At 39.2% G+C, this 23,227-nt stretch overlaps 1 protein-coding gene across 4 annotated transcripts; it reads right to left on the bottom strand.

The window, feature by feature from the left end:
* Window positions 1–23,227, bottom strand: LOC135649866 (tRNA threonylcarbamoyladenosine dehydratase 2-like). Of its 4 annotated transcripts, none has more exons than XM_065168778.1 (12): window positions 23,070–23,227; window positions 22,855–22,919; window positions 21,001–21,106; window positions 18,330–18,477; window positions 11,065–11,277; window positions 8,784–8,918; window positions 6,007–6,141; window positions 5,484–5,699; window positions 4,772–4,893; window positions 1,728–1,785; window positions 503–618; window positions 1–403 (listed from the first exon to the last, which is right to left on the bottom strand). In XM_065168778.1, the coding sequence occupies exons 1-11, from the start codon at window positions 23,159–23,161 to the stop codon at window positions 508–510; spliced, it is 1,401 nt and encodes a 466-aa protein (XP_065024850.1). In that variant the 5' UTR covers window positions 23,162–23,227; the 3' UTR covers window positions 1–403; window positions 503–507. The 4 variants fall into 4 exon arrangements, 2 of the variants coding, with proteins under 2 accessions (XP_065024850.1, XP_065024851.1); XM_065168779.1 differs by having other exon boundaries at window positions 507–618; XR_010501411.1 differs by lacking the exon at window positions 1,728–1,785.

The raw sequence follows: 23,227 nt of genomic DNA, 5'->3' as shown, positions 1-23,227 counted from the left end.
TGACAAGAAAACGATCTATAGCTCATCTAAATTTAAGCAGAACTAAAGATGGTCATGGTCTTGCACATATGCACCCCCAAAATAAAAAAAATATTGAAGCACATAGGCAAGTAAATGACATCGACAGGAACCCATCTGAATCTTCCCTTCTAACATTACATTCACTTAAATTGGACTGTTAGTTTTGGCAAGATCCAATGGATCATGATATTGTGCAGGTGGATCACTGTAGCTGACTGCTGATTTGCTACATGCCAAAATTTGCAATGCTCGTTTAGGACCTCGATATCTCAAGCTTCTGACTAGATTCTTGACTGACCAAACAGGATAGACTTGCATCTAGGATAAGGTGCACCAAGTTGCAGTTCGGTCTCTTTTGTTGGCACTGTCACCGCATGTGTTTCTATGAGCAGAACCAATAGTATCATAACCAATTTATTCCTAGCTATAAATATATGGAAAACAAAGCACTAAAAGCGCTATTTTGCTTGCAAAAATATACCAACATCATAGACCAAAATCCATTGCAGTCCGATTCAGCACGCTGGTCACCATGGAATAGAATTCAGGTTCTTCCCCCTTTATATGGTCTATAGTTGTAGATTCATGTGCATCTACCTGCGCAAACCAGAAAGCTGCTTATTGGTCTGAATGGTTGGGAAACATGGGAAGCAAATACATCTTAAAGAAAACAAAATTGAACACTAGCCAAAGGTGGATAAGAATGAAAGTTCTCTAATAGGTTACTTGCTTTACCATAGCAGCAGAGCAGCACATCAAAATTATTAAGTATTGGCCGGTTTACCAGCTAGATCTGTACCAACTTTTGTGCATATAGTAACCCAAAGGATAATCCCATAATCAAGTAGAGAGGAGATATATTTTGAACAAAATTAACATAAATAAAGAACCATTTTGGCATGCCTCACCACAAACAATAGATGGAAATAGGGCCATGTTGCTTTACCCAAAAAAAATGGCCTCTAAATAATGCACTTATACATTCTGCTTTCTTCATGAACATATTTGTGACAAAAAGACATGGTTGTATATGCCCGGTCATCAACTACTGCAGTATTAATTAGCAAAAAATAATTACCTTCAATAAGCAAATCTGCATCTAGATTTCTACTTGATATCTTATCAATTTCGGTCCAAGTATCCTGTGGATCTTCATGAAGTTATAGTCCATGCATCTTACTTATATTATTTTCCTTAGCATGAAGCCCTACTTATTCATGTACATTTTTCATTGGTCTGTAACAAATTATCACAGCAGCATCATCAATTTGACCTTTCTTCGAATCTTCAAAACTAATAAAGAATTTATTTTTTCATGTCCTCCAAAGTATAGTTTAGAGCAGATCAAAAGCAACATATCCATCCATTGCCATCAAATTTCTTAACATAGCAATTATCCGTTATAATATATGGAAGCAATTATTCACATAATTGTGATTTAAATTGTACTTGAGCAAAATTGCATAAATTTTTTAATCTAAAAATTGGTGTTTAAGGATTTTCCAAGCTTGTTCAGTGAATCTATTTTTATATTATTGGGATATATCAGGTACCTCCATGTTATTACCATAGCTCCTTATGCACATTAATGAGAATAAAACATCAAAAAGATGCATAAAGCTTCAAGTTCTATTGGATGTGGAGATTGCACCTTAAAGAAAACCACTTGGATTTTACATCTCACATATATCATACAAAAATATTACCTCGTTAAGTTTCAGAAGTATCAAGTTTGAAATTGTAGCTGGTTTTGATTTGTCCCACCTGGAAAATTTACTTATTTACTACATGATCATCAATAAAAATCAAATTTCCAACAGCTTACATGTCAAAAATTGAGATTTGGAGGAGCCTTGTATTAAATTTGCAGTCCAAGATGCAATTTCTATTTACTAGGAAACAGCTGTGCAGTCAAAAATGAAAGCAGAATAGCGAAACATTTGTTTAACTATTGTTATCGAAAGCAACAAAATGTCATGCTATGGCTGAAAATATAGATGCCAAGAACAGTAACATGCAACAAAGATATGTCAGGCTCCATCGAGAATTCTAACTACTGTAGTTTCAGAAAGAGAGAATCCTCATGAAAATCACTAAAATTTTTAAAAATGTTGCTTATAGATTTTCTGTGAATTTATTGAAAAATCTACCTCATTTTCCATTTTATGCAAGCACATTCATACAAAAGGTATATACAACATTTAGGAATATTTTCAGCATAATTTCAAAGACCATTATCTGTATCAACATCAACTAGGGACTATACATATGGGATAGACAGGACCAATTGGATTTGAATCAATGGATGAGAATCAGCCAAGAAAATAATTTAGCATTGATCATATTGTACGAACATATTAACGTAGTAAAGAATTTTTAGATAGATATCATACACAACTCAAGATTTATCCACTTGATGAACCTCATTGTAGCCAGAAACTTCTCTAATCATGAAGTCCATGAATTGTTAGAAATATATTTCGGATAAAGAAAAACCATATTTGAAAAAGAGTATTATAAAATTCCAGATTCATTGTGAGATCTAATTCTGTTATCATGGATCTGTTTCCAAAGATAAGGGTTGCACTTTGCCCTCCTCTTTTTTCTCTGGACATCATTCTCTCTTTTTTACTGGCTACGGATGAGAATTGCAACAATGGTGATTGATAACGATCAAAATGGTTCCAGAAATTATTGTGGCAAATATCAAATAATACAATAGCAGTGTCAGCTTCATCTCACAGACAAAGTCATAGATTTCTTTTTTGCCTTTCTTCCACTTCAGCTCTTATACGCTTTACTTTTCTTCTATTGTATTATTATTTTGAGGGTGTCAAAATTGTTAAACAATCAGCCAACTCTGGTCAATTTTAATGGATTCTGGTCAATTCTGATCAAACTTATTCCTATAAAACCAAAAAATGACCCAATATCATATCAGTCCTAGATAATACCATAAAGGCAGGGAATATCATATTAAAACCAGACAATAATGTGAACTATGCTTTTCAACAAAGCCTTTATGCCTGGCCAAGAACCTGATTCTAAGAGTTATAAAAGTCCAAAATGTAACACTAAAAGTCACATACCTTAAACATTTGATAAATTTCCAACTTAGTAACACAAATACAGCAGTCAGGTGGAGAAAACAAATTGAGAAACTAAATGAGTGGAGTTTACCGATCAAGTTGCTAAATAGTAAATACAGTTTCTTCAAAAAGTCAGTTAAGTTTTTGTTTGACTTCAGTCTACATACAGTAGAAACAGAAGACAACCAAACCAAATTGAATTGGACAAACTATGTCATATAACTTAAGTAACAGGTGTCAATTGCCTTAGGAGGAAGATTTTACCAATGGATCAATGGGATCCTACAACTTTGTATGCACCTGTTATCCTAATACCTAGAAATTACAACTTGATTATGTCATGGTCTCCCGACCTCAAAGTCTTTATCTTTCAGTGGCCACCACTTGCAAATCTCTCTGACCGCTGCTGGACCCAGTAGCCACAACTCCATAATTATTCAACTTCCTTGGTAGGTGGTTGTACAATTTGCTCCAATAGCAGCAATGTGGATAATACACGAATAATGCCAACAAGCTAGATATGCTCCCTCTACCTCCCTCCCTACACAAGGCCTTCCTATGAAATGTCATATATCTAGAGATGCTCCAGACACTCTACATAAGGATGAATCCAACAAATTGAGAAAATGAATCACTCCAAACCAAAATTTCTATATGTCCCATTCAACCCTTTTCTTTCATGAATTGGTTACCAAAACTGTGCAGTGAGGTGTACTGTCAACAAAAAAAGGTAAAGCCTTTTTTCATCAAGTGGGATTATAATTATGTCCACGGAGATTACATGTCATATATCACATGTGCTAAAAGAACAATGGTCGAGCTTTGTGGTTAAGGAAATACTCAATGGTATTTCAAGCATCACTTCCAGTTGGCTATACTTGGTGATTATAAATTTATAAGTACAAAGTACAAACATTATGTAAAGAACAGCTTAAGTGTGTTTTTGTTCTTCCACTTCTTTCTTAAGCAATAATGAAGACTTGATAAATGCTCCTTAACTATATTACGCCTCCATCCACACAATTTGGTGCTCTTGAGAGAAAAAGATATGGACTGCTCCCAACACTTATGCATTTCAGATAAACTATGTTCGGATGATGCAAGTTGCACACATATTTGAAGGATTAGCTCACAATCCACATTTCCAGAAATGAAAATTTACCTATGTGGGTTGGATCTTGTACTAGGAGAATCTCCAAGAATCAGTTTCAAACTAAAAGACGTTAATATCTACGTCATACACATTATAATTTGTTTGAAATAATTTTAATGATCCAATTGATTGAAGAAATTGTATGAGTAACTCCAGCAACATATCCATCAAAATAACTAAAAAGTTTGCTTTCCGCAAAGTTGGCATATATTTTTTACAATGAGTGGTGACAACAGCACAACAAACAGTATCGTTGACTGACATATGAAACAACTTTTGATCTTTAACAAAAATAGTGATAAATTTATCATAAAGTTTCTTAATTAAAGCATTATTCATAACATTGAAAAATCAATTGGTAAAAGAAAATTAACTCATGTAAAATAAATTAATATGACAGAGTCTAGCTTACTCAAATATTTGGAGATCAAAGACAAAGCAAAGAAACACAAGTTGAATCTCAAATACTTAGAACTCAAGTAAAAAGATATCAAGCAATCATACATACCTTACAAGCATTAACTCATTAACAGACCGCCACATTTTGCGACCAACATCTTTAGATTGATCTCTTGCACTTCTTCCATGCCACAACTCTTTGACGACATACATTACTTCTTCAACATCAACCTTAAATGTCATTAATAAAAATTGAGGTATGCTAGAAGGACTCAGGATAATTCATAGACTATTTAGAGAAAAGATGGGATATTTAACCTTACATCCTAAGAGAAAGAAGAAAGACTGGAGCTTTCTATAGTTTGCAGCCATGTTTAAACAAAAGAAAACCCAAGTATTTAGGGAACGAGTGATCATTGTAGGCCTTACTCATAAAACCCAAGTATTTAAGGAACGAGTTCATAAAGACTGTCTAGAGAGATGGCCACTCATACTAAATTTAGCAGAGAATAATGAATTGTAAACAAGGGACGAGTACACAAGGGAATATCACTGTGTCCTTTTTCATCACCATTCCAACGTGATCGACACCTCTTTGTGTCCCCTCTTCCATTTTTTCCTCTCTAATATATTCATATTTAATTCTTTATATACTTGATTGATACGAATCAAAAGTTTCTGGATTGTTCCAAATAGCAAGCAGAGATTGCACCAAATCCTAGATTTTGAATAATCTACCATATATTACCACATTTATGAAAATTGGATTACTAACTACAGAACAGATAAAATATAAAAACATTTCCTCATGGCTATCATACCATAACTTGAGTGGCTGAGCCATAAATTATCTCCTCATGCTCAAGAAGGCGGTTATGAAGAATCCGATAATGATCTATATCCAAATTAACCACTGGTTCAGTTTGAACATACAATCCTGAGAGCTGAGTCACAACATACGACGCCATCACTTGCCCAAAAATTGCAGGAATTGTACCCAGAACAGGAATGATACGGACCCTGAAACCTGGAACTATCTGGAATCAAAGTTCAATTGAAGTTAGAGAATCAAGAGTGTAAACTTTGCCTACAACAATAAACTGCAGCTACCGTAACTGCCTAGGAGAAATATTCAAATCATTTATAACTGATAAAAGTGAGCATCTATTGTTGGCTATGAGCTGAATAGTGTGATATTATACATTATCACATCTTCCAACTTCTAAGTTCTAAATAAATGATTTCCTTTGTAGTTCTTGGTAAACATAACAACATGTATCATGCACTATCAGAATCAAATATACAATCAAAAAAAGAAATAAAGACATATATGAATTTCCTAACCTGATAATCTGATGGGTTTTCTTCTTCTCCACTTACACTTTTAAAAGGAAGCAGCTTCACTTTTGGCTTCTCCAAAGAAAATACTACAGGTATTCCACCCTCTATCCCATGGTCTTTTCTCAAACGGTATCTCACCTTTAAACAACAATGGATAAAATTATTTCAGAATGGTCAAATCCTGGCAGGATTTTCTGCCTGTCTCAAGAAATATAGAAAAAAGAATGGGGAGAACTGGTTAACTACAAAAGTATGATAAAAACTTCTATTGTCAAACTAGTTGTGGATAATATAAGCTGTCTATCATAAACAAAATATAAAATATGGTCAAAACAAGGAATAAGTACTTAAGATCTCTTAGGTTAATGCATCAAAATCATTATCCTAGTAGCAAACATTAGTGGAGATAGTTAAAATTTGCATTTCACAAAAACAAACATTGGTTAGAATATTCCAATATACTTGTTGATGCCGTCCTAATGCTAGAACCATCGCAGTTCATCTAAAATAGATTCCCTTATTACAAGCAATGTTACCAGAATGGAACCAAGCTAGTTTAGACATACATCAATGTGAAAAGCACTTAATTGATGCATGTCGTATAAAGCACAAATCATATATATTGTTCCATACCAGGAAATGGTCTCGAACACAAGGAAAAGAATAACTTCCATTACTTCATAGTTTCTGAAAAAAGAGAAAAAACATAGATCAGCACTAGGGGTCAACTGTGACTGCCCCCTCCCTCCCTCCCTCCCACGCTCCTTCATTCCCTTCCCTCATCTAGTTTCTCTCCAAACTTCCCAAATCTCTTCCAAATTCAAGATTTAGTTGAAGGAGAAACTCATCTTAAGGAGAACGTTGGAATTGAAGTTCTGAATCTTCTGATAGAATCTTTCCTCAAAATTAGGAAAATCTGAACCTCACATTTAGCTCAATAATCCCAACCCACCCACCATAGAATCATGCCGATAGTTTAGGTGAAAAGGAAGAGGTACATGATATTATTATAACTTATTTGTGTATTACAGTATATGATTGTGCTCTTTACTTCCCCTACCTATATTTCTTTTTTGTTACATGCTTCAATTTAATATATGTTATTTTGAGCAAGGTTTGAAATTTTGTACCGTACCGGTGTATTGAGCTTTGCTTGGTACAGTACGTTGTACCGAGCAGTACAACTATATATATATATATATATATATATAGAAAAACGGCGTATGCAGCCTCGACGATGTCGCCTCCTCCTCTTCTCCTCGTCACGTCATCTGCGGCATTCGGAGAAGAAGACATCGAAGGCCGTAGAGGTCTCCGGCCTTCAGCGAAGAGCGCAGCGAAGAAGAAGGTCGTAGAGTTGTAGACGAGGCGATGAAGACCGCCTCTTCCGCTGCTCTAGTCGTCGCCTCCCCTGATCCCTATGCCTCCAGATCCTCCTCTTTACTACTCTCCTCGTCGTTACCTCATGGATCGGGATCATCAAGGGAGGACGGCGCCGGGTCGGGATCAAGAACAGGCGTGGAAACAAGTTCGCGCCAAGGTTCTCCCGATTCTCCCTCTTCTTTAAACGCCCTCTCCTTCTTCTTCCTTCTTCGATGCTTCTCCCTCAACCTCACCATAGCTAAGCCGCTCTATCGAGTGGACCGCCCAGTACAAGCAGTACGATTCGAAATCGCAAACCTTGATTTTGATACTTCAACCACTTGAATTATATGAATCATCTATATTAATCTCTAATAAGGCAGGAAACACCTTCAAATTTGAGGTTTTCTAGGGTTTCAGACATGCCACAGCGTGTGTCAGCATACTATCTCAGTTCTTTTACTAGAGATATGCCAGTCTGGTCGAGGACCAACATAAGTCTGATATAAAACTAAAATAAAATAAATGTACAATGAGATAAATGTCAACATGTATTAGATAAATATATAAGAATAAATTAATAATTTTCAAGTTATATAACATCAACAGTAGTAAAATAAAAAAGTTGTACCAAAAAAAAATATTATCAAAATATAAATAAACTACAATATAATATAACAAGAAAAAGAGTACAATGTAATTGTAAAAAGAATATTATGAAAAAAGGGAAAGGAGTAAAAGTTCATCAACCAAGGAGAGCCCCACTAACATGATCTTCCAAAATACGGATCTCTTTTAGTGCAGTTTGACTTATACCATTGTGTATTAAAACTAAGCATACATTGCTAACAAGCAGGACCATTCTGTGAATCATATTAGAGACCAATAAATATAACATGATACAAAACATACAAAATCAAAAAAATAATAAAAATTATATTAAAATATAACATAATAATATATATATTATATATTGATTTTTATATACTTAACAATATAAACTCATAATATATAAACCAAACATGATGAAAGGATTCAAATACCAGCCCTTGTGTTTATGAATGTTGCCAGATTTGATCACTCCCATTCCAAGTCCAGCTGAATCTGAGTCCAATCCCAAGCACAACCAAATGCTACCTAAAGTATTCCGAGGTGGGAAATTATTCGGATTTAAAATCTCGTTCACCAGCCAAACACTAGGATGTGAATAATGTGAAATTTTGGAAAAAATATCTGAGTACTGCCTAACAAAGGTTCATGAAACACAAAGAACTCCAAAAAACAGCTCAACAAGATACAATGTGCTTCGCCATCCAACTTGCATTTATAATTTTATATAATGCCAGTTGAACTGGTAGACAAAGAAAAGAGAAAAAAATTCAACAGAGAAAATTAAAGAGAACACAGAAGACTATTACCGCTCGAGACAGTGGGTCATTGGTTGACTCCCTTAAATCTGCAACACGAATTCGTGTTGGATCAGCTCTAGCACCGGCACCCATTGCAGAAAGAACCTTCAGACCTCTACGTACACAAGCAGCAAGAAGAGCAACCTGTTAGATAAAAGTAATCAGCCTAGAGGAAAAAAGAATTTCCAATTTATAACCTTATATTACAGTGACTGTCACCCAAGTAGTATGCCCATTAGATCAATACTTTGTGACTGAAATTTTATCATCATCTTCCAAATTCAATAGCAGTTTCTCATTTTAATTGTTTTCTAAAGACTATTGTATGTGGATAATGAATCTAATCAGGAACTAATCAGTTCAGCTCTGTAGATCTGAAAACTGAATATGTAATAGTAGCATCTCAAACTAGCATTTCAATTTTTTCCCTTAACCAAGATAGAATCATATGTCAAGTTCCAACAACGAGAGAATTTTGACATTTGATTTTATGGAGCAATATAATATAATCAGATAAGGTGAACCAAATGAAGTGCATATATGAAAATTTATGATCAACTTATTAGAAACAAAATACTAAAGACGAACCCAAAATGAAGCCCGTAATAAAAGGTGACTCAAGGAGCTAAAAGAATTAACATGTAATCTGCTAACTTAATTGTTTGCAAAGAAACCAAAAAATACAAAGTTACAACATTTCATAGACTGACTTGAAATACCAACTCATATGCCAACAATATAGACATGAATGAGCTCAACATATTTTTGACCATCTTTGAAGTACAATCATTAATTCAAAAATTAATATGACTATGTATACTTTGGTAATTGCAACTGACTAGAGAAAATATTAGCATGTGGGCACAGCAGTACCAGAGAATGCCATTATCAAGTATTTTATTCTCTCTTCTCATTCATGACCTCTTAATAAGGAGAGATATACTTCTCAGATGTCAATAGCAATGTAGTTGACTTGTGCACATTCATAACAAACTTAAGTTACAGCATTAGGTGAAAAACATCTTCAGGTATATATACAGATTCCAGAACGGCTCTGATGTACAAGAACCAATCTAGATTAACTGCAGACTTAAGGCATGGAAGTTAACCAAGCATAGAATCCATGGTTGCTTAATCTCTTCCCTTGTCAAGTATTCTCCATCGTTTGATCTTGAAAATAAAATGAACAAGTGGCAACTTTTCCAAAAACTTCCCAAGTTCATTTCAGAAGTATCTGCATGAACCATAGAGTGGTGGCATTGGTAGAGAATCCAGTGCCTTCCTTGATTATTTTCCCTATCAAACTTTCAGAACTCCTCTCTTGGTGCATGGACAACAAAGAACAATGTGTTAGGCTGTTAGCAAAGGATCGTCTTCCTTTCTCCTCCCATTCTAAAACCAAATTTTTCTATAAGCCACTTTTGTTATGTAAGACCTATTCAAATATCACCTTGACAGACTTCAGAAGAAAAGATGTGTGTTGGCAAACAGCCCTGATAAAGTAAAGTCTATGTATCCCACCTTAAGTTTCAATTTAGTTACCATTTTAGAACTTGCAGATAATTTACTCTCTCTAGGATGATCATTAGCTAGGAATATATTGCAAATTACCTAGTTTGACTACCAAAGAATATGAAACTGATGCACTAAACCAACTTTTGCACATTGGAAATGTATAAATAACATGAAGAATGTAACCATGCTTCAAATTTATGTGAAAATGAGCTTCCAAAAGGCAATTTGCATGTTAAACCAAAAAACAATCATAAAATTAATTCAAAAATTATAGAAACCACTCATAGCACACAAAGAAAAAATATAACATCAAAAACTAAAATACCAGAAAAAGTTCACAAAATCAAACGATAACAAGAGATGCAAAACAAAATGGCATTATTCAAGCATCATGAGCCGAAATATAAGATGACCGTAGATAAGTATATCTATACACCCTTCATGCCAGTAAAATAAAAACTCCACAAGGAAATATAAAATCTGTTCTTAGATAAATTTATCGCACATGGCATGTCAAAACAAAAATTATGTGCAAATAAATGATCAAACCAAAGAAAAATTGAAAAGCATTGTCTGCATGTTTAAGTGTATTACCTACAGAAGAAACAAAGCATCCATAGTACATACTGTGGAGGTTTTCTTAAAGAAGCCCATCAATGGATGATGATAGCATACATCATCTGATAATGCATATATTATGAGAAAAGTGGGACCAAAATGCAATTATAGAATCCATGTATTGGCCCAAAAATTGCCACTTCTTACAAAAGATTACCTTGGTGTCAATATTGTCAATGCAATCAAGAACAAAATCAGGGTGGCCAGAGAGAATTTCCTCCTCAGATGATGGATCATATAGCTGAACTCTTGCTTCCACAATGCACTCTGGAAATATTGCTGCAAAATGCTTTTGCAAGCAAATGGCTTTTGGGGTTCCAACATCATCTCTATTGGCCACAGCATGGCGATTTAATGATGACAGTGATACCTTTTGACATGAAGACGAGATTTCTTTTATTTTCCAGATACACAGAGAAAGGTCATCTTATCTAGATTGAAAGAAACAAAACATTCGAGTAATCGTTGCTATGCTATAAAAGTAAGGCAGTTACATCATCAGTATCAAAGTGGAAGTAAATTGGTTTAAGAGACAATTACAAAAGGGAGAGAATCAGCCTTGGCAAAGTGGTAACTTTTCCTCCATGCAACCTTGGTTTTCATAGATCTGATTTGACAAAACAATCTCTTGATATGTCAATCGGAAGAATGCTTCTATCATTTTCTTCTAAACCATTATCATTTTCCTTTATGTTTCCCCTTATTTGCTTGTAAGAAATATTAAATAGATACATGAAGAACAAGAGACGTCAGCAACTACCCTATTATTCAAAATCCCACAAAACCAAATCAATAATTCATGCAAAAGGAGAGGCCGAAACTAAAAATACAAGGAAATAGTTTAGAATGAAAAAGTACATGAGAACAATTTTTAAATACTGGTTGCACTGCACCAGCCTAACTGGGTTTTTTACAGCCCAGTCAAGAACCAGAAGCAGTAACCGACAGCTGCTTACTGAAAACTCATATGGAGATTGGACAATTTAAGTTGTGTCGCTTAGACCATCCTAAAAGGGACCAGACCAGTTAGAAGGCATTCAATTTAGAGATTTAGGACTGAGGACCGTCATACCGTGCCAACAGATGGTATCAGTCCATGGGCGGCCCGGTACATACCGGTACCATATATATTGGTACACTAGTGCATAACGGTCTTCTGAAAAAAGGCTGGAAAATGGTCGAAAATTCACAAAAAAAAATCTTTTTAAAAGTTTTTTATCCTAATTCACTGGTAATTTTATTGTATTTAATTAAGAATCGAGTGTATATGAGGCTTAAGTAAATGCATAAGGCTATGATTAACCCTACATACCCTCAACTTGGACCTAAATGGAAGACAATAGACCTAACCAGGACTAGCACAAGAAAATGATGTTAATCATGTTTAATCCTTGTAAATATGCATTAATAGTTTAATACACTTCTAATTATATGAAATGATATATGAAACATGGAAAGAAGCTAAATACCTTCAAATTGGAGAGAACATTCACTAGATCCCAAGTTCAAATCCCACTTTATCCAAATCAATAGCTTGATTATCACTAATCGCCAATTAAAAACTCTCACAAACAAGAGTGTGAGATAGTGCAAGTGAGGGAGTGAATGAGATTGAGAGTGAATGAAAAAGGGAGAAGGGAGAGGATAAACCTCCAAAAGAGGCCCCCAATGGTCAATTTGATCATTGGGGTCAAGCTTGACCCGATTTGAGTCGGCATCAATCAAATTCCAACCAGTTCCGACGTGTATCACAGCATGAGTTTTGACCATATCGGCCATATCAACTGATATATCACTTGTACCAGCTTGTCCTACGTACCGTCCAAAACAAGTTGGTCCGTGTTGACACGGACTTAGCTGGTTTTGCCTAAGTCGTGCGGCACCCTTGCGCGTCCGTCCGCAAAGGTCAGCCTCCCCGAAGCCTCCCATTGTCCCTTAGGACCAACAAAAGAGAGAACGGGTTAAAGAGAACGCCTCAAACGGGATCCACAAGCAAACATGTCCGAAAAACACTTCATAGACAAAGCAAATTACAAACAGACTTTACAAGCTCTGAACAGTGGCACAACAAAGGGTAAAATGGTCCATTACAGACCGAAAAGCTCTCGAGCGTGTCCACATGACACAACCTTTATTTACAAGCCTAAAGAGGCCACCAACCCAACTAAAATGGGACTATTAAGCCTTCGGCCGCCCCTTTACATTCTGTACAAGGCATGAACATGCCAAAAGACACGGACATACATAAGCATTACATCAAACACCTTGTTTAGAAGTTTGTCCGTGACATTCTCCCCCACTTATCCCTTCGACGTCCTCGTCGAAGCCTTTGTGAACACTGCAACTCTTCGCCTTTGCTGAGTCTTCAATCTTCTGCTCCAGCTGCAATGCGCCTCCTGGCTCCCAGCTGCTCTCCGCTGCTGTTTTTGAGTAGTCGAACCTTTGATCCGCCATGCTGCTTCAACTCGCCAATGACTCTGACTCTGGTGTGGGGTTGGCTGAGTTGTGTTGATCCTCGTTGATTCCTGCGGATCCACCAAATGAAGGAAAAGACCATTCTTACTGCGCCAGTTTCTCAAAATTTCCACATGCTGCTTGAACTGGGTGGATGCTTGTTGGAGCTTTAACGAGCATCGCCTCGCAAACTTCTGAAGTTTTGGGTCCTTCCTCCACAAAATCTGCTCATTGACTCTTCTTTCAGTTAGTTGTCACATCCAAGTAGGTTCGCATCACTTCCGCTTTCGATTGGCATTTCGTTGGGAAATGAAGCGGACAATCTACTCTCAGTAGCACTGATCACCGTTGGTGAGGATTTGACAACTATTGTCTTCCATTATCTTCGAAGGGTCTTTGAACTTGTGCAGAGCTCCTCTGCTAGATAGATAAGAGAACTGGGGTACTCGGTTTCGCCCATTCTCTTAAGAGTTGAGAAGGCAAAGGTTACTTGACTTCGCCCGCCTCCTCGAAGTTGTACTTCTTGCATCGAGCTGGTTACTGGCCTTCGCCTGCTCTTTGCTCACACTTCTGAAGCACTTGAAGTGTTTGCACTCCTTGCGTTGAGTTAGCTACTGTGATTCACCTTCTCAATGCCATTGAACTTCTGGAATGCAGGAAGTTTTCACCCCAACTTGGAGTAATTCTCTGATAGATGAGGTCGCCTCTGGGATTGTACCGTCTTCTCCATCAACCCTGCCGCCTACTCCACTGAGTAGCAAAGGTACAGCACCACGTACTGCCTGCTTCGTTCCTTGGTCGTGCACTCTTGCATGACCCGAAGTCCTTCACTTACGGCTATCTTGATGAGAAACTTGTTGACACCGGTCTTACGAAGTTTCTTGGCCTCTGCCCTTCAGCCTTGTCTCGGTACTTGGAGATTGCCTCTCCATGCTCCACCTCCTCGGCCCCTTTCACGACCAAGCGCTCTCCCTCCGTGAGAGCAAGGGATCAATGACTTTGACGGAAGTCCCGCCTCTGCGGTACCATGGCGCTGCCATGCCCATGGCCCTACTATCCGTCGCCTCGCATCTACATCCCTTTTCTTCACAATCAGTAGATATGCCTTCGTGACACTCCTCTGAGTCCACCTCCATTCTCACTGATTGCTTGATTTTGGGTAGTTAAGTCCCTCTGGACTTGTCGTCGCTTCCTCGCCCCTTTCGACCTCCTGCTTCAACACCTCTGTGTTCTCCAAGCAATCTGTTTGGTCGATGGAAATACAGACTACAACTCCCATGTATGGCCTCTGCCATCACATTGTAGGGTTTGCACCGATTCTGTTCTCCTTAGCTTCCTTGGTAGCAACGTTCGCTTACTCGACCTTGTCCTCTGACTTGTCGGGCTCCCTTAAGCGAATATGAGCTCTGGAGCAGTCCAACTCTCCAGCTGCTTCGATCATACCTCTGCATGATCAAGTCCCTCTCATGGGACTCACTGGTACTTGCATTCGAACTTTTCCCTTGGTGGAACCCAGCCCCCATATGCTGATGACCAAGGTTTTCATCCGATGCAAAATTCGGTGCACGCCCGGAAGACCCACCTCTGCGGTACCATGGCCTTCACTCCTTGAATCCATAGCCCTTCTTGCCGTCGTGTTGTTCACCAAAGCGGAGCTCCCAGTAGCTCTCGATCATACCTCCATATGATCTAGTCCCTCCCGGGACTCTGTCGTGTGTATCGCATTGCCACGAACTGTCCCACCACGATCCGCTGCACCATGTCGCCTCCTGGTGACATCTCCATTGCATTCTGATCCTTGTGGAATAAACTCGAATTGTGAACCCTCCATGTGTGGCCTCTGCCAATACATCGCAGGGTCTCCTCCACCTTCGATTTTGTTCGCTCCTTTGGCAATCGACCTTCATCCACCCACTCTTGGGTCACACCTAGATGAAGCACCGCTCTAGGACAGTCCGTCGCCTAGAAGCTCCCGAAGTCCACCGACTTCGCTGTAAATTGTGCACCATTGCCTGGATCCTGGGCCTCTGCCCCTACCAGCACAATCTCCGCTGCGCACCGCTTCCTTCATAGCAACTCGAATGGCAACACTATGGCATATTCTTCAAAAGTACCCGCCTCTGCATCCTCTTGCCCCGTGCTAAGGCCTTCTGAACTCAATTTCACCTCCGCAAATTGAGTCGCCTTAGTTCCTCCATCAAATGCTCCTCCGAGATAAGGTGCATGTGCCCCGAAGCTCCCTTCGTCTTTGGCACCATGCAAGATGAGTCTGCTCCGTCAGAATGAAGGACCCATGGAACAACATGATCTTACTCTTGCCTCTGCAAGAGTTCATGTCCATGACCTCTGTCTAAGGAAAGCACTGTGCCTCTGCTCCATGTTCCAACTTCTATGCTGGCTCCCTTCAAGCGGCTTGAGTACTTCGCCAAGTTACCCCCAAGTTGCTCCGCTCCTCGTTTTTTTTTTTTTTTTTTTTTTTTGCATTGAGTTGATGGTGGCCCTCACGCCCACCATTCCACGGGTCAGCCCTCCCTTGAGTCCGATCTCCATATCGACTCTAAGTGTGCCTTCATTTAAGTTGCTTCAGGTCGCTCCCCCACTTGATCTCGCAATGCATCCACCCATGCATTCTCTCGAGCGAGATCATGTGACAACTCCTCGCTGCTTGCTCGGTCCATTGAGCTTCGTGGAGTTGTTGTTTGTGAGGTACTCCTCCTCAACATGTGAAGTCCGTCTCACATGATTCTCCCTCTGGAGAGCCGAGACTTATCCCTCCTGGATAACTGTCCCGTTGGAGCAACATCTCTCTTCGTTTCGGAGACCACCATCCCCTTGGACTACTCTGATCTGCTGAACAAACTGTGCATTGTTCTGCCTCTTGCAAACGCACTTGCTAGATTGCGCCTCCACGTCAATACAGCCACCGCTGCACCCCTCCAGGCCTAGCAACATGCTGAACTCGTTGCACACTTCAGCCTCCTCCGGACGTATCCTTCGCATGCCGAAGAGAAAGTTTCAATGCTCCATGGCGCCGAGTCTCGGTCGCCTTGGGATGGCCACGAACAATCCATCGTCCGCATACAAGCCCATGCATGAGTACCGAATTCTTCGAGTTAGCAATTCCCCTCACCTCTGTGAGCTTTGCACAACTCTTTCGGTCGCTGAGCAACTCATTCCACTTTGCATGGTCTCGTCCTTTTGCCAAGCGCCTCGCTTGCCTTGAGCACCATCAAGTAAAGTTGTCAACGTTGAGCCGTAGCTCAAACTCAGCCATCCCAACCTTTGTGCGCTCCAGATTCTTCCAAGCTTGCCTGTTCTCGTGGTGCCTCTTGCGCGAAGGGTTGGTCATTCCTCTGAATGCCAATCTCAGATGCCCGCTCCTCTGAGCGACTCTTTTCCCTACATCTCCATGCCCGTTTTCCCTCAAACGGTCGCGCATGTGCTGACTGCCCTCAACGCAGCCACGCTAGGTCCCCCACGTTTGCATGTCAAGTGTTTCTATGAGTGCTTGTCCCGCTCTGATACCATATGACACGGACTTAGCTGGTTTTGCCTAAGTCGTGCGGCACCCTTGCGCGTCCGTCCGCAAAGGTCAGCCTCCCCGAAGCCTCCCATTGTCCCTTAGGACCAACAAAAGAGAGAACGGGTTAAAGAGAACGCCTCAAACGGGATCCACAAGCAAACATGTCCGAAAAACACTTCATAGACAAAGCAAATTACAAACAGACTTTACAAGCTCTGAACAGTGGCACAACAAAGGGTAAAATGGTCCATTACAGACCGAAAAGCTCTCGAGCGTGTCCACATGACACAACCTTTATTTACAAGCCTAAAGAGGCCACCAACCCAACTAAAATGGGACTATTAAGCCTTCGGCCGCCCCTTTACATTCTGTACAAGGCATGAACATGCCAAAAGACACGGACATACATAAGCATTACATCAAACACCTTGTTTAGAAGTTTGTCCGTGACAGTGTACCAATCATTTGGGGAGACCAATACATATCACCCGTTTCGTACCGTTTCGTGTGGTAGATCAAACATTGCTTAGGACATGAAAAGATCAAGCTAAATAATAGTATCCTTTCATGTGAGGCTTTGAGCAACATTGAGGCCCCATCTCCATCCAACCTTAAGCAAAGAACGGAAAGGTTTCTAACTTGTAAATCTCATATCCTGTCATTTTTCTTTTCTACTATTATTCTAGTGGTATCAGGATTATGGACCAAGATTTTAAAAGTTATTTGTATAATTTGACAACGTATAGGACAAATATATCAATTTGTATTGTTGCTCAGTGTCAGTGAAAAATAATAACAATAAAGTGTATACCAACCGATATCGAGCTATATAATCCAGGTTGTCAGATTGCTGTTCTAATGGTATGTCAGGCAGAATATGGATCCATATTGCCTAATCTCATTGAAAAATAATAATATAATGAATATCAACCTATACTAAGTGATTCATATCGGCCCTTGGTCGGACTATTAAATACTGAATGGTATATATAAAATTAACAGGTGTTTGAAACCATGGTATAGGCAATAAACCACTTGGTATCTTATTATACTGCTTTAATGGGTCACCAAATCCAGTATTCCACTCCGTACATACAAATCTCACCGGCATTTGAGACCACGGAATAGGCAATATGCCACTTGGTGTCTTGGTGTCATACAAGTTTGATATGTAACCAAATTTGGTATTAGAATGGTTTTTGAAACCTCAGATATACTGACGAATAGTTAGCAGTTCAACCAAGGATCGATACCAAACAATGTAGGCTGGTACCTGTTGGTGTCTAACTTTTTTTTTTTTTCTGATGACACCAGATGGTAACAAATTGGTATACTGACTGACATAATGGTACCATGCCAGTCCAACCGATCACAGAAACCATACCAAACAAAAATTTAAATCCTTATTTGAAACCTTGCTTGAACTTTCAGATAACTTACGGTACCTGATCAAAATCCACAAGTAGGAGCCTACCAACACCAGATCTTAAAAGCATACCAGCAGCATGACTACCAACTCCACCAAGGCCAATAACCACAACATATGACTGCGATACTTTTTGTTGGAATTCAATGCCAAAGAATTGGATATTCCTGAAAATTGAGAAACGAAATAATGAAACTGGCCTCATTAAATTTTACAAAAGTAATCAATTAATGGAATAAAATGGACTGTTCAAGATGAAGAGAAAGGATGTCAATATAAACAAAACGTAATTTAGTCATGTATCCTAAAAAATTATTGAAAAAATGCTGATCTTATTCCTAATTTATTCATCACGGTTAAGTGATGAGGTCAGGTAGCGTACCAACACGTGGTATGCACATGCCATGGTACCAAGAGGGGCAGGAGGAGGAGCACCAGGTGGTTGGTCTGGCGGCAGCATTCACAGCAGTCAAACAAGCTAGCGACTGGCAGAAGCCACTATGATGGAGATGACGCAAAAGATATCAAGAGAGAAGGCGAGGGGATAAACCCTAAATAAGAAAAAATAAAGAGCCCAGATCAAACCAGGTTGTCTGAAAAGGACTGGTCCACATGCCAGTTCAGCGTCAGACCAGTAAATATGGCCCGGTAAGGACAAATCTTGGCGGTTTTGAGAATGTTGGTTCAATTATTCAATATCTTAAAAGGCTATGAGACTTCAAGTGGCACTTGCAAGGTAAACAGAGAAATGAGAAAAGCTGGAAAAAACATTCTATAAAAAAAGAGAACATCAGCATACAGACAATTCTACTCTTTTTGTCACCACTTAAAACCATCCAAGCAGTGAATAAATGTTGTAATCTTTAAGGGTTTGAAAAGAGTGTAGATATTCATATTATAGAAATTTTAAGTGGAACACTAAAATACACAGATGATGACAGGAAGAAAATTATCTAATATTTTCAAATAAAAAACTATTTGAAGAGAGGTGAGCTTATTTATATGACGCTGGAGAAAGATAAGCAGAAAATGCTATCCGCTAGTATTAAACTTTCAGTGCCAGCAGCAAACATATGATAAGATCAGTGATTTTAAAAACGCTAAGCGCCAAAGTCCAAAAACGCCTGAGGCGCTAAGCACTCGCCCGAGCGAAGCGAGACGCTAAAATATAAAAATATATAATATAATTAATAAATATAATTATTTAAATAAAAATATGATATTAAATTAAGAAAATCTTGTAAAATTACAATATCACATTAACAAAAAAATCTAAAAATTCAAAACAATAACAATAATTTCAAATAAATAAAAATTAACAGTATTAAAATTAAAATAATATATTATTAATCTAATAAATAAAAATATTGTTACTAGTATACAGTTAGTAGTATACTGTTAATATACTATTAACAGTATACGAAGTGAAAAAAGTGTGAGTAAGAGGAAGATCGAGGTTGCTGACTGAGAGCAGTGATAGCAACAATGGTAGTAGTGAGCAGCATGAGCGCGAGCGACGAGCGACAACAGTAGCAGCGGTGAACGACGACAGTGGCAGCGACAACTGTAGCAGCGAGCAGCAGGAGTGGGAGCAGCGAGCGACGACAATGGCAGTGGCAGGGGTAGCAGCGAGTAGCAACAGCGGGAGCGGCGAGCGACAACAGTAGCAGCGACAGCGGTAGCAACAAGCAGTGGCAGCGGGAGCAGGAACGAGAGCGGCGAGCGACGATAGTGGCAGCGGCAACGGTAGCGATAACGGTGAACAACGGCAGCGGCAACAGGAGCAGCGAGCGGCGATAGTGGCAACGGCAACGACAGCGGGAGCGAGAGTGGGAGCGGGAGCGACGAGCGACGACAATGGCAGCGGCAGCGAGAGCGAGAGCAACGAGCAGGGTTAGGGTTGGGAAGTCGCGAGCAAAAGGCTGATATTGATTGTTTAGTTAGTTCAATTGAACCAACTAAAGCACCAGAGACTGAACCAGACCTAAAACGTTGGTTCGGTCGCCTGGTTTAACCCGGGAGCTCGCCCGAAGCGCCCGGCGCCTGGGCTCGGGCGAGCACCCAAGTGGCGCCTCTTTGAAGCGCGCCGCCCGGAAATGAAGCGAGGCGCTCAGGCCTCACCTCACCTCACCTCGCCCGAGCGCCTAGGCAAGCGCCCGAGCGCCTATTAAAATCACTCATAAGATTCTAGTAATATTCTTGCATTTTAGCCTTATGAAGGAATGATCACCTTGTAAATAATCAATAATCAGTTATGCAACAAACTCAAGAATAACAGACTCCAGACTGAAAATGATAAAATGGCAAGCAACACAACATTTATGTACAATAGGCACTCTATAGTATCCAATACTTGCTGGATCCTAAATGACGAAAATATTTCTACTGGGTGGCATACCAAGTATTTCATGTATATAAACCACAATGGACTACTGAAATTTTCAAAGAACTTAGATATATTTAACATAAGAAAGCATGACCCACTAATCAGTTTATTTCTGAACCAACATTTTTAATACAAGTTGTTCATTCTCTACCAATTGTTTAGAACAACTAGAATTAACATATATGTTAGGAAATACAGCTACTCATACATCTGGTAGTATATGGGTAAGTGCAACTCTATTGCAGCAACAAATATAAATCCTATTACTTTAGCTTTGAAATAAGAAAATGTACTCAAGTCCCACCTTGTGAGTTGCTCACATACCACCTCATCTTCTAAATCAAAACCCAATAAACCATTATGAATATCCTGGCAACCAGTTCTGCCTTCTCCAGCTGGATTTTCTTTCCCTATACAACGTTACGCAAAAAAAATATGGGTTACCAGACAATTCAAATTGCACATATGATCAAGCAAGGTTCGCAATACCGTACCGTACCGGAGTTTCGACCTGGGCTCGGTACCGGTACGGTACGGTATACCGCTCGGTACACCCAGATGTACCGAGCGGTATATTCAGGCGTGCTTAGCACTGTAGCAGTGCTACAGTAGTACAGTACTGCTACAGTACCGGACCGGTAACAGGCGGTCCGCGTACCGGAAGCCTGTCGGACCGGTACTGCAAACCATGTGATCAAGTGTCTACGATAATTAAAACAACATACAATAGGGAACACAAATGAGAAATGGCTTCTCTGTAAAAAAATCCATAAGAACCATACTGTTTAAGCAGTCCTATTAAACTACACAGAATAAAGAATGATTGAAGACTACTGAAAAAATACACAAACTAATATAGATTGAATAGTCGGGTGTTAGTTGTTGGAAATTTCTTGAAGAACTAATTTTAGGTTCTCTCTTTCTGAATACTAACTCGACCAGCACATGCATACTGTTAAATATTGTACTCAGTCAGTGTCAAAGTCTGCTGAAGGGGGTTTGCATCAGGTTGGCAACAAACACACTACGTTATTATCAAATCTCATGTGAACATGGATCTCTACCAAAACTAGGAGTGTTTTTTGGTTCAGTTTGGCACAGTTAGAGCCATATATCTCGTACCAGTATCCTTGAGTTTCAGTGTTAACACGAATAAACTATGGCAAATTTGAGTCTGATCAACACTAATGCTGAGTAATAAATATAAGAGCAAACAACTAAAGAGAGGGGAATGAAGTTGGGATATTTTGCGGTCCATTTTAACCAAGCAAATAGAAAAGGGCAAGAATTTGGGTGGACATGCATGCTTCATATTATCAATAAGGCTAGTCAACTCCCACAATGAATGTTGCTTGACAAAAGGAGACAAAAGGCTTTATGGCCAGAGGAACATCAAGAAACTATGGTTTCTTGGAGCATTAAAGCTAGCAGTATTGATCAAGGAAGAAGTTAAACTAAGAACTGGCAGAAATGATTTCTTGATCATCTTGATAACCTGGAGAAGAAGCTTATAAATTCCCTTTGGGCAATTTGGCATGGAAGGAATAGCCATATGAGTGGGGTAAAAACAAAGACATAGCTTAGAAATCGTCAAAACCATTAAAAGCTTCCTGGAGGACTTGAAAGCTTTTGCTACTCAAAAAGATTAATTCAATTTGACAAGCAGCATAGCTGATAAACAATAACAACCAAGCATGCGCCCTGTTTAGGTGAAAGCACACGTGCAAAAAAAAAAGTGAACTATTGAAATATAATCATGAATAATAAAGAAGGTAGGAAGCAATAAAGAGGAAGAAGCAATAACGAAAAAAAAGAAAAGGTAGCTCTAGTAGCAGCAACAAGACAAACAATAAGAAAAATGAAACAAAGTATAGTCAAAGTCAATAGCAAACTAAGCAGTAAGATATGGATTGGTCAGTGTATAAGGATCAATAAGGGGTTCCGCCTATAAATATCCATTGGCACAGTCTTGAGGCCCGGTATTGAATCTTGCCAAACACGTTGTCGAACATCCCATACGACAGTTTTTAATTATGAGATGTGCTACTTAGATGATCCACCATATATGGTAAAACATTTGAATAATTTCAATGATGATATGAATCCAAATAGCAAACGAGCATATGAATCCGTAAACCACAAACCGAAAGAAACGCACCGTTCATGCCATTATGCATCAAAAAGTCAGTGGAGTGTCTTTCGATTTGCTGCTTCCCAACCTTTCTGTAATACACAAGCACCAAATCATTAGGGAAAAAACTGAGGTGGGCAGTGAGGTGAAAAGACGAAATCGTAACGCGTTTCACATGGACAGAAGGCACGATCAAATTGGTGCAAATCGAGATCAATCGAGGAAAGAAAAGCCAAAGAAACCTGGAAAGGATCTTGAGGAGAGCAGCAGTCGAGAGGGAGCCGAAGATAGCGCCCGCCCCGATCAAGAGCCACTGCTTCGATCTCCCCGCCATATCCCCCCACTCCGTCGTCGGACGCGGTCGGGGTTTCGGGGGCCAGAGAAACCCTAGGAAAGGATT

This window comes from Musa acuminata, chromosome BXJ3-9, assembly GCF_036884655.1.
Source record: "Musa acuminata AAA Group cultivar baxijiao chromosome BXJ3-9, Cavendish_Baxijiao_AAA, whole genome shotgun sequence".
NCBI lineage: Eukaryota > Viridiplantae > Streptophyta > Magnoliopsida > Zingiberales > Musaceae > Musa > Musa acuminata.
The sequence above is the reverse complement of the archived record's forward strand: the minus strand, read 5'-3'. Positions and strand labels throughout refer to the sequence as shown.